Here is a 14,080-nt window from a genome sequence, read left to right as displayed (position 1 = left end):
AACTGGCAGACTAATAAGTGAGATGAAGAAGTGCTTATGTAATGGCATGATGGATGATTATTTATGACTTATTTATTTATTCATTGGTTTGGCGCTTTTATTTATTTTCCTAGTTCTTTGACTTTTCTTAGTGCAAATTCAGCAAGATGCCAATGATTGAAACAGAAAGCTAGAGGAAAACTAGCATCTGACCATATTGTCCCCTTAAACTGTATACCATTAGATACAGGTTATATCCTCTGTTACTCTGTTTCATTTCCTCTTCTGCAATCAGCAATTTATTTTTTTTTATTCTGAGAAACAGGAAATTAACCTGTTGTGGCCTATTCAGAGTTTGTAAGATTTCCTGGTACAGCCGCTATGTGGGTGGGATCCTATTGGCCAATCGGAAAGTGTTTTGCAGTCATACATCTGCATGAGGTCTTATGTAATTACCAGGAACTTTTCAGAATATTCATCTTACGTCTTGAGGTATTACGTTATGGAAAGGAATTGAACACATGCGAATTGTATTTGACTTGTATATGCAATCGGTGTATGGAGGCGTGACCTGAAATCCTGTGACTTTTGGCTAAAGCATTCTGTCAATTTGTCGTTCTGTCATTTGTATGACTTTGGAATCTTAGAATATTAATTTAAGCCGTGGGTTTATTTGTTCATTTTCCGGCCGTTCAAATCAAATCAAATCAAACTTCGCAAATTTAAAATGACCTTAACCTTTACAGTTGGTGTATCAGTTGTAGACCTCATTTGCATAATTAATGTTTTGAGTCTGTATATAGGTCACCAGCATATAACTGGAGAAGTTGTAGATGGAACTTGGTGATATTATGTAGGTGTGTGTAAAGGTAAGTCAAGGTCGAAAATGGTTTATCTGGCGTTTTACTACGGTACTGCAGCGGCCTTTGTTTTTGTGTGCATCTGTTTGTGGACAGCATAACTCGAGAAGATGCTAGTGTATCTTCACGATATTTGTTAGGTGTGTAGCGGTTTTGGAGAGAAAGGTCATCAAGTGCGAAAATGGTATACCTGACTTTGCCTACGGTGCTGTCACTGGTTTTGTACGTTAGTGCGCTTGGCTGTGGACAAGATAACTCGTGATGTTGTTGATGGATCTCAATTATATTAGGCAAGTGTGTAGCGTTTGTGAAAAGAAAAGGTCAAGTTCGATCATAGCATTATAACTCGAGACGTTGTTGATAGATCCTTGTGATATTTTGTGGATAGATAGGGGTCACAAAAAGGTCAAGTTTGATAATGGGCCTCATAGCGACTGGTTACGATACTGCAGCTGAGCTTGAAAGTTTGAGCTTAGATTTTCTAGAAGTGAAACATAGGAATATCGATGAATATCAATTATGCAAATAATGACCTCATTTGAATGATTGCTGAGAACAAACTGTAATACTACGTTGGTAAATGATCTGAATTTTTGCCATCGCCAAAACCCGAGGTTAACCATTCTCGAACATGACTTCCTTTCTACAGCCACTACACAACTACCAAATGATTTCACCACAAAGGGACCGTCCATTTCATATGGAGGTGAGGGGCCAGGAAGGGAAGGACAAAGGTAGAGGGTACATTCATTTGATGATCCTCAGGTTCAGGTAAGGAATGGAGTCCAATGGACCAACCATTTCACACACTTTAGGAGGTAAGAGAGAGGGACCATCCATTTTCTGCAGATGGAGGGTGTGGGTGGAGGTGCGTATCATTTCACTTAAGGTTGAGGTTGTTGGAAGAGAGCAATAAAAACTACACCTGGTTTAAAACTGTTTATTCAATAATATTTCTTGATACATTTGGGGAAACAAAGTGTACAATATGTTGGTCAGGTTGTACTCGACATTAATTTTCAAACGTTAATCACAGAAAAAGATTACAGGTCTTAGTTTTCTTCGACAAGATGACTTTCTATGACAAGGTGGCTAGTATTGTACTAGAAAAGCCACAAAATACACGAGTAATCGAGAACAAAAAGCCTTCATACATGTGTAGAAGGAATACAAGAAATACGTCAATTTGTACTATGTATAGGATTTTTTTAACGACTACTGCCTACAGTCCAATCCAGACGCCATCAGAACACAGTACGTAACTCTTAGTAAACTGAACTACGCGTATCTATAGGATATAACATACTTGATGGCTGTAAAATTGTACACTTTGTATTCTGTGAAAACAAGAACTTCATCTACAGACTGCTGGGGGCATGACAGGAAGTAACTTGATTTGTGATTGTAGTTTCAGGTCTAGGTTCAACCTAGAAATGTTCACCCATCCCCTCTGTCTACCTGAAGCATTATCAGCGGAGAGAATCATGATCTCTTGATAAGCGACAAGGTGTTGAGTACATTTTGATGACATCCCGAGTAATGCTGTTGGTAGGAGGTTAGGACATTCTGAGAGCAGTGGCTACTTCTACACACAGCGCTTCAGTCTGTTTCTGCAGTATACAGGCCCGATGTATGGCCGATTCAGTTTCTGTGACCATGTCCATGGCTGAGACTGCATTCAAAGTTAGTGCAAAGTTCTGTCCTTCAGAGAACTGAGACTTCCCGTTTCTGTCAGCTCACAACAACTTGTACTCTTCAACCACCTGTCTTCCTTTCTGTCCCTGTGCCGTCGTCTTGGTTCGGGAGCCAAGATTACGACACAGGGCATCTTATGTAATGGTCTACTAGTAGGTTCCCGGCCCTAGACCATCACACAAGGCAGAAAAGACGACAGATGGTAGAAGAACCCAAGTCGTCACAAGCCAACAGATCCAGGAAATTCCTGCTCTCTAAAGGACTGAACTTCGCAGTAACTCCGAACACAATCTCAACCATTAACACAGTCACAGAAGCCAAACCAGCCACACACCGGGCCTGTACACCACAGAAACGGGCTGAAGTCCCGTGTGCAAAAGAAGCCCCCACTCACAAAATGCCCTAGCCACCTACCAACAACATCACTCAGGGTGTCAACAAAACACACTCAAGCACCCTACCACCAACCAAGAAACTGATCAGCCCTGCCGACAATGCCTCATGTAGACAAAGTGAATCTTAATATCAGCTAAAATTATGAATGTAATATCACAGATCATTTACTTCCTATCATGCCGATGTCAAGTCAATCCCAGCCCATTTCTGCAAGATGATTCCGTTTTAAACAATTAAACCCTTGTAAGATATGTACGAACTTAACAGTTTCAGGTCCTCTGGTATGGTGTACACACGAACACTGGCCTTTCTGGTTGTGGAGATGGCGTACTTGGCATTAGACAACCTCTCACCGGGATCAGTCCCACCATTTCAGTGTGGTTGATCCTGGAAGATACTGAGAGATGTCCTTCCCGGCGACTTCCCACTGCAAGGACGTGAAATTAAGGAGCAATTAGGACCAGGCAGACTAACGTCATTTCTTTTTATGTAATTAAAACATTTAAAAGGTTCACAGGGACGCCTTTATGCCCCACAGGGGGTGGAAATGGTAACCAGTCATACAGAGTTACCTGATAGAATATCGAAATTGTAATCAGGGTCTGTATGCGGGGTTCCAAAACCGCTTTACTCTGAATTCAGAAGAACACCCTACGTGTTTGGCTTGGTGCCTCCTTGGCTTGGTGATGCACTGATGTCGAGAAACACCTTCAGTGACGCTGGCAGCTGGCACCTCCCTTATCCAGCTCCTCCCTTATTAGTGCGTCCAGACATTATTTTGCTGTGATTTCGGTAAAAGAAACAAACATTCATCAGCTGATTGCCCACCGCTGCAACAACCGGCAAGGCTCAACGACTGTTCATTGGTTGAATGTGATACACAATTAGATCCTCTGATAGTACTACTTTTCAATATTTACCTTGTGGGGGATATCTTGCAGGGTTCCCAGGTGAATTAGGCTTTCCTGCCTGTCGTGTCACCCTCCTGTCACACACAGTACTCTTTCTTCCCCCAGCACAGGTCCAACCGTGTTTCAGAACTGTTCACTGATTTTGCAGTCACGACTTCTGCTGTCAGAGTTCCTATACAGAAATTGAAACTGTAAAATTAATGAATGTGGTCTTTTGACAAATACTGCTGTCTTACAAATCTGATGATGACTACATATTACTAGTATTTTTCCTCATGAATGCAGGCTTTTCAATGTCGTCATACTGATTATAATTTGAATCATCCGACGACCATATTGACGGGTAATTGAATTAGTCAGTAGAATCTTCGTGTGGTTACAGTGCGGACGCTGTAATCAAACATGGCGCAGATGACGTCATATGAAAAGCCTGTATACTTCCAACACATAGCTTCCTTACCTTCTAAATGCCTGGGAAAGACCTAGTCGTCAGCCTGTTGTTTTGAGCTCCGCGGATCTCCTCAAAATTGAACCCCGGAGATTCTCCCGACGTCTCCCGGAACGTGTCGTGAAGTACCGGTAGATATTTTTTTTTTCCATACGGTGCGATTCCAGTAGAAGAGACGGGCTCGCGTCAGCTTTCTCGTACCGCTGCAACAAACGCAAAAAAAGGTTCAACGGCTGCCAAACGGTAAGTGGAAATGTGGCACACAATTAGAACTGGACACCTCTAATAAACAGCAATAAATGATAAAGTCCACCTACATAGAATAGCAGAACTTGTCGTCTGTCTCGACGTATAAAACGAGATATCCCCGGACGTTATCGTGAAACACCTGCAGTAAAGGTTGGCGTCTCTCGTCGGCAACCCCTGTGTCCCTTGCCGTTTGTAGATAGTTCTGCGTACGGTGGTGCGAGACGAAGCGGTTACGGTCTCGCATAACTAAAAAATCGAATGACAATGCCGTCGTCTAGACAAGCTAACAAACGCGTGCCCAACACAGGTGAAAGAGATTACTGGTCTGTGATTGGTCAAGAAATTAATCAATTTTGTAGACTAGACGAATCGTGCACCTGCCCCTGTCTTAATCTACCGGAAACCCCGTCATTCGTCTGAGGTGAAGGACTCTGCTCGAAGCATCCCAGCACAGAACAACATCGCCCCCGCTTGAGACAACAGGTAAGTAAGTGCCTTATTGTGTTTATACGTCTTCTACGGTTATCATTAGTCCGATAATTATATACTAGTAATCCGTATCGTTAACATTCAATTCTTTTGTGACCGCCAGAGAATGCAAAACATTTACATGTAAGGCATCCTTGTGCCTTATTCCTTAGATGTTATTACGCCTCTAAATTTTTCACTTTCTTGCTCAGTCCGGGATCTTAGTGGTGCCATCAATCCCGGATCAACTACTGCCGCAATGTTCAAGTTAAGTGCTTATGTGTCTTATGGGGTTAAAATGGTAACATCTTGCAGATATGGACTGGGACTAACTTGTCATAGCCACAATAGAAAGTAAATGAATTGAGTGTGTTTTGTTGACATACCGAGGGATGTTTCTGGTAGATATTCGGACGTGCATTTTGTAAATGGAGGCTCCTTTTGTAGTCAAGGCTTCAGTCCGTTTCCGTGGTGTACATGCCTGGTGTGTGGCTGATTTTTGTTTCTGTTGGTTTCTGTGGCTGTGTTGCCGGGAGTGTATTTTGTCAGTTATTGTACGTAAATTCTGTTGTTTACAAAACAGGGTCTTCCCTGGTTGACCATCTGTTGTCATTTCTGTTTTATGTCATGGTCAGTGGTTGTCGGGAACCTAGACCATTACATAATCTGCTTTGTGTCGCTCTCTTGGGTCCCGAACCAAGAGAATAGCACAGGCCAGAAAGGACGACAGGTGGTTGAAGAACCTATTTGATATTAGTAGTTAATTCCTATAGAAATACTCGACCTCTCGGCGTAGACACAGTCACAGAAACCGAATCAGCCATTCATCGGGCTTGTATACCGCAGAAACAGACTGAAGCAGCCATAGCTCTTGAAATGTAAACTGAAACAAACGTCAACATTACTTGGGATTTCATTGAAGCACACTCAATCGTTACTACACATAAATTCATCCCACTGTTTCCATGTTAAATCTAGAACGGAAATTTTGATCACAAACCAAGTTAACTTTCTGTGCTTTAACTTTCTCTGCTTTAACTTTCTGTGCTTTAACTTAAGTCTAAGGTATATTTCCTATATTTCTGAGCCAAAATAATTCATTTTCGTTTTGTCTTTTCTACCGAGGATCATCGCACCGTAAGAAGAAATGTCCGGACGTGGATAGGGAGGCGAGGACTGACGAAGGAAGGTACCGGACGTGACTGAATGAAGATTCACAGTCTTCTAACACATACGGCAAGGTATCGTACTGAATTCAGTCAAAGCACACAGTTTTTGATTGTAAGACGAAGTTCATGTTTACAGTTTTAATTTCAATTTTGAGTCCTTGACTCAAATTTCAAAATGTTTTGATTCCAAAACAGCAAAATATTGTTGGTCTATCTCGTCATAATTGTTTGCAATTTCACTTTCTTGCAGGTACAACAAGTTTGGAATGAGGCATTTTTCAGTGTCTTATTGGTGCCATCAAGTGCTGCTGCAACGCTCATGTTGGTGATAGGCTGCCTGATGCCATCTCCACGGTGACGTCCAGAAATATGCACTCAGGACTTCAGCCCACTTCTGTGTTGTACAGGCCCGATGTGTGACTGATTTGGTTTCTATGGCTGTGTCGATGGCCTGATCGTATTCAACCAGTTACTGTTAATTCTGTTCTTTATAAAACAGGAACGTTCCTGGTTAATCATTATCTGTTTTCATTTCTGTTTTATTTTCATCAGCCTTAACCTTAAGAAATAAGTTTTCTATGATTCTTCAAGTACAAAGGCTCCAAGCTACCACTATACCACGTAATGTCGACATTTACTGATTCTAGGCTCTGTTGGCTACTGTGTCGTAGAGTAAGGATAGAGAATAGTTTTTATTGAGTGGCTTTGAGAGTTGTACTGAACTTGTACATTATTTGTTCACTTTGCATTCATCTAATGCTTTTAAATAAACAGTTTGAAATCAGGTGTACAGTAATTGTTTTATTGCTTTCCCTTTTTAGACCCTTATGCCCATGTGTATTTGATGGTACCTCCCTTCCCAGACCCTTAACCCTATGTGTGAAATAGTTGGTCCCCCTCCATCCCCTCCCCTTGTTTCCATGTTTGCCTCCTTTCCAAGGCCCTTTTTCCAGGTCCCTAACCCCATCCGCGATGGATTATCCCGTCCCAGATCCTTGGGATCTATATTCTTTACCCCTGTTAAATGGACGCCCCCTTCCAAGTGTTTCACCCCATATGAAATGGCTGGTCCTTCCCTAGCCAGACCCTTACCCCGTGTAAAATGGGCCGTCCCCTTTTCCCAGAGACTTAATGGTTGGTTTCTTCCTTCCCGGGCTCTTTGCTCAATGTGAAATAGATGGTCCTACTCCTTAGACCCTTAGCCCCAGGTAGAATGATAGGACCCTTTTCTCACATCTTTAATTCCATCTAACATAGCTGGCCCCACTCTTTCCTTACATCCTTATTTATATGACCAGTCCTCCTTCCCAGAACCTTTGACCTCATGTGTCCCTCCCTTACCCTACCCTTACCCATTGTGAAATGGATGGTTCCTACCTTGCCTTACGCTTGTGAAGTGGATGGTCTCTCCTCCCACACCAAGTAAAATGTATGATCCCCCTTTCTCAAATCCTTAACTACATGTGAAATGAATGGTCCCCTTGCTTCATGTTAAGCAGATGGCCCTCCTTTATCAGACCTCATGTGAAATGGTTTGTTCCATCTTCCCATACCCTTACTTCCATGTAACATCGTCGGCCCCCTTTCCCAGAACCTTTGACCCAGTGTGCAATGGATGGTCCCTGCCTTCTTAGACCCTAAAGCTAATATTGAATGGACGATCCCTTCCCAGAAACTTGAATTTCAAATAATAAATGGGTGTTTCCTCCCTTAAATGTAAAATAGATGCTTAACGTTAATCCCTTAAATGTAAAATGGGGCCATGTTTGACAGTTTATACTCCTGATTGGTTACCATAATGATTACACAATATGTACCTCCATGAAACGTCATTGAGGTTATATGTTTACTAGCGCTTGTCTGTCTGTCAGTGTACAAGATAACTCAAGAATGGCTGGCTGGATTGGTTTCATACTTGGTGTGATGGTGTGGTGGGATAAAAGCTAGAAATGATTAGATTTTAGGCCCCCTAGTGGCTTCCTTGGTACTGCAGTGCAACTGTCAGTTTTGCTATCACATGCTCTGAACAAGCTATGGTCACGAATTTTTAGCGTTAGATAGCTCTTGTGCTCAAGATTCAGTGACGGAAGTTTGGGCCCTCTAGAAACAGGGGCATTTTTGTCAAAAACTTTTGAAGTGGATAACTCAAGAAGGGAATAACAAATTTTCATGATTTTTGGTATGTAGGTACCTTAGACAAAGTTGTACAAAGTAAAATATAAACTATGCATAATAGGAGTACATTTGCATTATTAATAACAAAAATCTATCATAGCAGTTTTTTTAATGTATCTCTTGACAGCGGGGCAAGTGGGGCAAGTTTCAGCCTCCTAACATTTATTTTTGGAACTGCAGGGGCATTTTGTTAAGACATTCCAAAGTGGACAACTGCAGAAGGGCATGACGGATTGACATCATTTTATGCATGCTGGTAGCTTAGGCAAAGATGTTAATGATACACATGTTTTGCAAATAAGGACTTAATTTGCATAATGAATGTGAAATTTACATAGTTCCATTGTTTTCAATAACTGGACCAATAAATGTAACACATACATGATAGATGGAACATAAGCAGATACCAAATATGCTAATGAGGAACTGATTTGCATAATATAAGCGAAAATTGCAAAACCGCTTAATGATTAATGATGGGAATTTTATACTCAAACATGTGTATGCTACTCAATTGTGAACATCACCATGCATAAATCATGAAAATGTGCATAAGATTTACAAAAGCTTTATTTCTTGAATTTTTGCTTAGAGAAAAGCAGCAAAGACAGACTTAGTTGCTTATATATTGATGGTGTCCAGCACCATGAACAGACTTACTTGCCCATGTATTGATGGTGTTCAGCACGAAGGACAGTCTTGCTCGAGTCTTTAAAGTGTTCAGCACAAAGAATAGACTTAGTTGCTCATATATTGAAAGTGTTCAGCACCAAGGACAGACGTAGTTGCTCATATGTTGACGGTGTTCAGCACCATGGACAGCTCATGTATTAATGATGTTCAACACCACAGACAGGCTTAGTTGTTCATTTATTGAGAGTGTTCAGCGCCAAGGACAGACTTAGTTACATCCTATAAGCTGTTTGGTGCGGATTTTCATGATCTTTTACGTATACCGTATTCATTTTAATTCCACCATTTCGATTCCACATAAATAGATTTTCTAGGCGCAAAATCCATGGGCATAGCGGCATAGGTGACAAGTGCTTGCCGAGGGACCTGGCGGCTAAATTAGTCCACAGACACGTGCATGACCTCAACGCAACCCGAGTTGGCACATATTCCATGTACCCAAGCAGAAAACAGTGGCATAAGACAGACCGTTTTGATACGACGGGAGACGTGTCGCGAACAGGCTATGTCGTCTGACTTGATTTGCGTACATTTAATAAAACAACTGGAGTTAACTGCGGTAGATTGATTATTTTGCAACACAGTGGTTTGCGATGAGTCTCACTATAACATGCTTGGTCATATTTGATAGGAAGCGAGTACGTATTAGTTTTAGAATAGTTGCACAATGCCAGATATGTATTTGCTGAGCTTGAATAAATTTGGTGCACCGATATTCCTATCAAGTTCGAAGGTAGCTTTCTGAGCGTGCAAGTTGGCAGATGTTCCCGATCGTTGATCACGGCCGGCGACAATATCAAAGGCGCTGTTGACTTGTGTTGACTGGTTAATACGTTAGATTTTCTGTGAACAGACGCCTTCTTTATTTTGATGTTGTATTTATCTCGGTTACTGTTTGAATCCACATATTTTGATTGAAAAAATATATCCACTTATATAATTATAAGAAAACATGGTTATGAAGATTGTTATTTTGTGAAGAAAATTGCAGAAGATCGGCTCACAATTTTACTTTAAAAAAAGCATTACGTTGAGCACACGGTGGAACCCAGCCTTCAGGCCAGCACCTGACGTACAATACTCTCCAAGCAGAGTTTAGGCTCCGGCTGTTTTTTAAACGTTTTTTTAGTCGTTTTTATCGGGCTTTCCATTTTGTATTTTATCTTGCTGTGACAAAATAGAAAGCCCGTATAAAAACGACTAAAAAACGTTTAAAAAACAGCAGGAGCCTAACCTCTGCTTGGAGAGTAACGTACAATATGTGAAGGGACTAAACTAATGACCTTACAGCCTCAACTTTGTCAGTGCTACCTTAGGTGAATCACTATCCTCACAAATTTGTGTTGTGTTTTCACAGATGAATACTGTGAGTGTGGCACTTGTGTTGTGTCTGATCCCCCAGATGTCATCAAACCATCCCCTTGTGCCAGACAGGAGTGTTGGATTGGTAAGGTCCCACAAAGACTGTAAATGCATTTAAGTTTGCAGGGATTCAATTTTGCGGTAGGGGGGAAATTCACGGTTGTTTTGAGTTTGCATGAAGCGGCTACCACGAAAACCACAAACATAAAACCACAGCAAACATTGCCACATTTACAGTAGGGGTTTGGGAATTCTCCCAAGCAGCCTTTGTAAAGTTAACGTAACCCTACTTTGCCTATCTAGTCAGTTATTAGTTGAGCTTGCCCAAGTTTGATGTTTCCAACATAGGAAGAGATGCTGCTACAGTGATTGTTAGTTCAGTGCTCAGTACACAGTAGTGGTCTATGTGGCCTTGCATTGCGCAAATTCGTTATAAAAAGTACTTCGTAGAAGCACACTGTATATACTGATTACATGTAGTTATTATGGATCCTCATTGGGTTTTGTCCACGAAAGCTCGTCAATGGGTTGCCTGTAGCTCGACCGGAGCTTGTGCGAGCAATGGCCAAGACTTGGCCAATACTCGGACGGCAATCCGACGGTTTTAAAGTCTTTTTTTCCGGTCGGAGCTTGCCCGAACTCTTCGGTCTCGCGCCAGCCTCGCTCGGGTTTCCTACAATAACCGGACGATATTCCGTCCGACATTGACAAGTTGGGTGCTCTTCGGGCGAGCGTCGTGCTGCTGTCGGTGGGAGCTTGGAAGGGCTCCGGCAGAATTTTTACTGTCACCTAATCAATTTTACACCTGTGTTGAACACGTGCTTTTGTTTTGGTCTTTCACACATAGTAGACAGTATGCAGCAGCAACATCAACTTATTCCTCCACAAAGGCTCCGCCGTGCCCGTATTGCCAACCTATAGTTGCAGCTTGAGCAACTGCACCGTCGCGAGCAGGTAGTCGTAGCTGCACTTCTGGGTGATGAGGTGGAGGGCCGAGTTAGAAGACGCCAGCGTACGTGCTGGGTCAAACCATGGCTACAGCGCCGTGTCCTGCTTGGCCAATACGATAACCTTTTGCAGGAACTAATGCGCGAGTCGCAAGGCGACTTAAAAAACTACCTGCGCATGGAAATGGATATGTTCCTTGAACTAGTGGCAAGAGTTTCTCCGAGGATTACGAAGTCCTCCGCTAACCGCCTCCCTATATGTCCGGGACTGAAGCTTGCTGTAACCTTACGCTTCTTAGCAACAGGGAACTCATACGCGTCTTTCTCCTATTCCTTTCGCGTATCACAGAGCACGATCTCAATCTTTGTTCCAGAAGTATGCGATGCCATTGTTGAAGAATACGTGCATCATCATTTTGCGACTCCATCGAACCCCGACGAGTGGGGAGATGTTGCTGGCAAGTTTGCATCCAGGTGGAACTTCCCTCACGCCTGCGGTGCCCTAGACGGCAAACACGTCGCAATTCGGAAGCCGCCCCACGGTGGAAGCAGGTTCTACAACTACAAGGCTATCACTCTATTGTGACCATGGCTCTAGTAGACGCCGAGTACAAGTTTCTATGGGCTAATGCTGGGGCGGAGGGAGCGAGCTCGGATGCGGCAATTTTCCAAGTCTGCACCTACGCCAGAGCCTACAAGAGGGCACCCTGGGACTTCCACCCCTAGATCCCCTGCCTGGTGACGACAGGAACACCCCCTACTTTATAGTAGGGGATGATGCGTTCCCTCTACGTGTCTGGCTTCAAACCTTACAGCCTGAGGGATCTCACCCATGACAAAAGAGTGTTCAACTACCGACTGTCAAGGGCGCGGCGTGTCGTCGAAAATGCCTTCGGTATTCTCGCATCCACGTTCAGGTACGTGTAGCTACACGGAATGCATGTTGGAAATGGATATTTTGAGTTTTCACTTCTTGTGTAAAGAACGGGATACTGCATAAGATGAGACTATATTTCATATTTCTTCGTTCTCCCTATGTTGTAGGGTCGACAACTATGCAAGTTCTGCCACACAACGCCCAACGTGTAACAAAGGGTTGCCTGGTACTGCACAACATCCTGCATTCCTGCGTACCAGGTATCCTCACCTGAGGAATGAGGCTTTGGATGAGGATATTGATGGAATGATTGTGCCAGGCTCATGGCGGAATGCTGGCGTGCTGGACGACTGTCGGCGGGAGGGAGCTACCGGAGAGCGAGCGACACGACAAGGCCGTGAACTACGTCAATAACTCATGCACTACGTCAACAGCGATGCGGGCAAAGTTCCCTGGCAGGAAGCAGCCATCGGGATCTTGTAGCATGTATAACATTGTTTTTTTTTTAAGATTATTTTTGGCACAGTGCGGAAGAGTATCTATTCTTATCATTGCTTTTTTTTTACTTATTGTTTTGCAGGACTACAAGATTGCTTGTTGAAACGTTATAAGTTTTTATATGCATAAGAGCTAGGGACAATTTCGTCCGTAACATAAGTAAAATAATAAAGACTACTTGATGAACTTCTCAAAGAATGCTGCGTACATTTGACAGTGAAAATTAATTGGACATGAAGACAGAAGTGAAAAAATACAAGTCAACTCAATGAAGTCAACTGATTAAACTGAACTTAGATCTACACCGTCGTATCACTTTGTCATGTCACTTAATTTGACGTGTAATTGATTTCTTTTTCAACTGAATTAGGACTATTCCGCTTCCTTTGTGCAACCTGCTGTTTCTTTGCTGGTCGATTCTTTAGTCTGTGGATCAGAGGTAACCGACGTACGGTCTTGCATGTTGGTCACCTGGAAGTAGATAAAGAGAAAGTTAGTCCTACTGCCAATACTTGGGCATAGGTCACGGACTAGCTCCCTCCGTCTATAATGAGAAATATTGTTAAATCATAGTTCGTAGCTGTGCATGGAGACAACGTGAAATCAAAACGTAAACGAAAGCAAAACGTAACATGTATGTATTTACAACGCTAGCTGGTGTGGCTTGCGGGGCAGGGGGCATCCACCCCATGACAGACTGTTGCTGGCCTCCGTCGTGCACCTGGAGAAAGGCCGGACGTTGGTAGGGCATGTACACTTGACTGGGGGGGCACACTCTGTGGAGGCGGGAAAGCTGAGGGTCCTGGCAGGGGTACGCTCATCACCGAAGGTTCTCTGGGTAGCCATCGGAGGGTTGCCTCGAAGATATCCCGCTGGTAATGCTGAAAATGGTGAGGGGGAATCCTGAAACAAGTGGAGGTCATCCAGTGGCTCCATGAAGCCCTCTCGTTCAAAGGCTGCTGGTCGCGAGCGATGTTTTCCATCTAGTCCGGGGGAAGAATGCACATCAATATCACTGTTAATTTTGTAACATGCAAAGGGTGTTGAGTTATCCGTGTATATATTACAGTGTAAGCCAAATATTGATAGAGCAGAAACACAAAGTTTGACCTCCTGCTGTGTCCTCTTTTTCTCCTTCTCTGACGCCTGCAAGAACTTTTCCAGGATGTCTGATACGCTGGAACTTGTCGTGCTCTTCTTCTTTTTGTTCGCTGGATTGTTCCGCTTCTGTCCACTTGATCCACAGGGAGTCTCCCCACCTGTCGACGTACCGGGCACCTGGTCGCCATCCTCTGACCCGTCGTCGTCCTCCTCAACTCATCTAAGTGCCAGGAACCTGGCACATGGATTACA

The 14,080-nt window shown here is 43.1% G+C and overlaps 1 protein-coding gene and 1 long non-coding RNA gene across 2 annotated transcripts in view; both read right to left on the bottom strand.

The window, feature by feature from the left end:
- Positions 1–1,834: 1,834 nt before the first annotated feature.
- LOC118417758 lies at positions 1,835–4,810 on the bottom strand. The gene is made up of 5 exons (XR_004831386.1): positions 4,607–4,810; positions 4,302–4,492; positions 3,851–4,013; positions 3,586–3,711; positions 1,835–3,357 (listed from the first exon to the last, which is right to left on the bottom strand). It is a non-coding gene; the product is annotated as an uncharacterized LOC118417758 (long non-coding RNA).
- Positions 4,811–13,102: 8,292 nt separating this feature from the next.
- The window catches only part of LOC118418270, a 1,847-nt gene continuing 869 nt past the window's right edge, over positions 13,103–14,080 (bottom strand). The window contains exons 3-4 of the mRNA XM_035824115.1: positions 13,374–14,035; positions 13,103–13,198 (exon numbers count right to left, since the gene is read on the bottom strand). Coding sequence (XP_035680008.1) covers positions 13,195–13,198; positions 13,374–14,035 — 666 coding nt within the window. The 3' untranslated portion in view covers positions 13,103–13,194. The remainder of the gene's footprint in view (positions 13,199–13,373; positions 14,036–14,080) is intronic.

Source organism: Branchiostoma floridae, chromosome 6 (assembly GCF_000003815.2).
Source record: "Branchiostoma floridae strain S238N-H82 chromosome 6, Bfl_VNyyK, whole genome shotgun sequence".
Classification (NCBI taxonomy): Eukaryota; Metazoa; Chordata; class Leptocardii; order Amphioxiformes; family Branchiostomatidae; genus Branchiostoma; species Branchiostoma floridae.
Note: the sequence above shows the minus strand (reverse complement) of the source record. Positions and strands in the feature narration are given on the sequence as shown.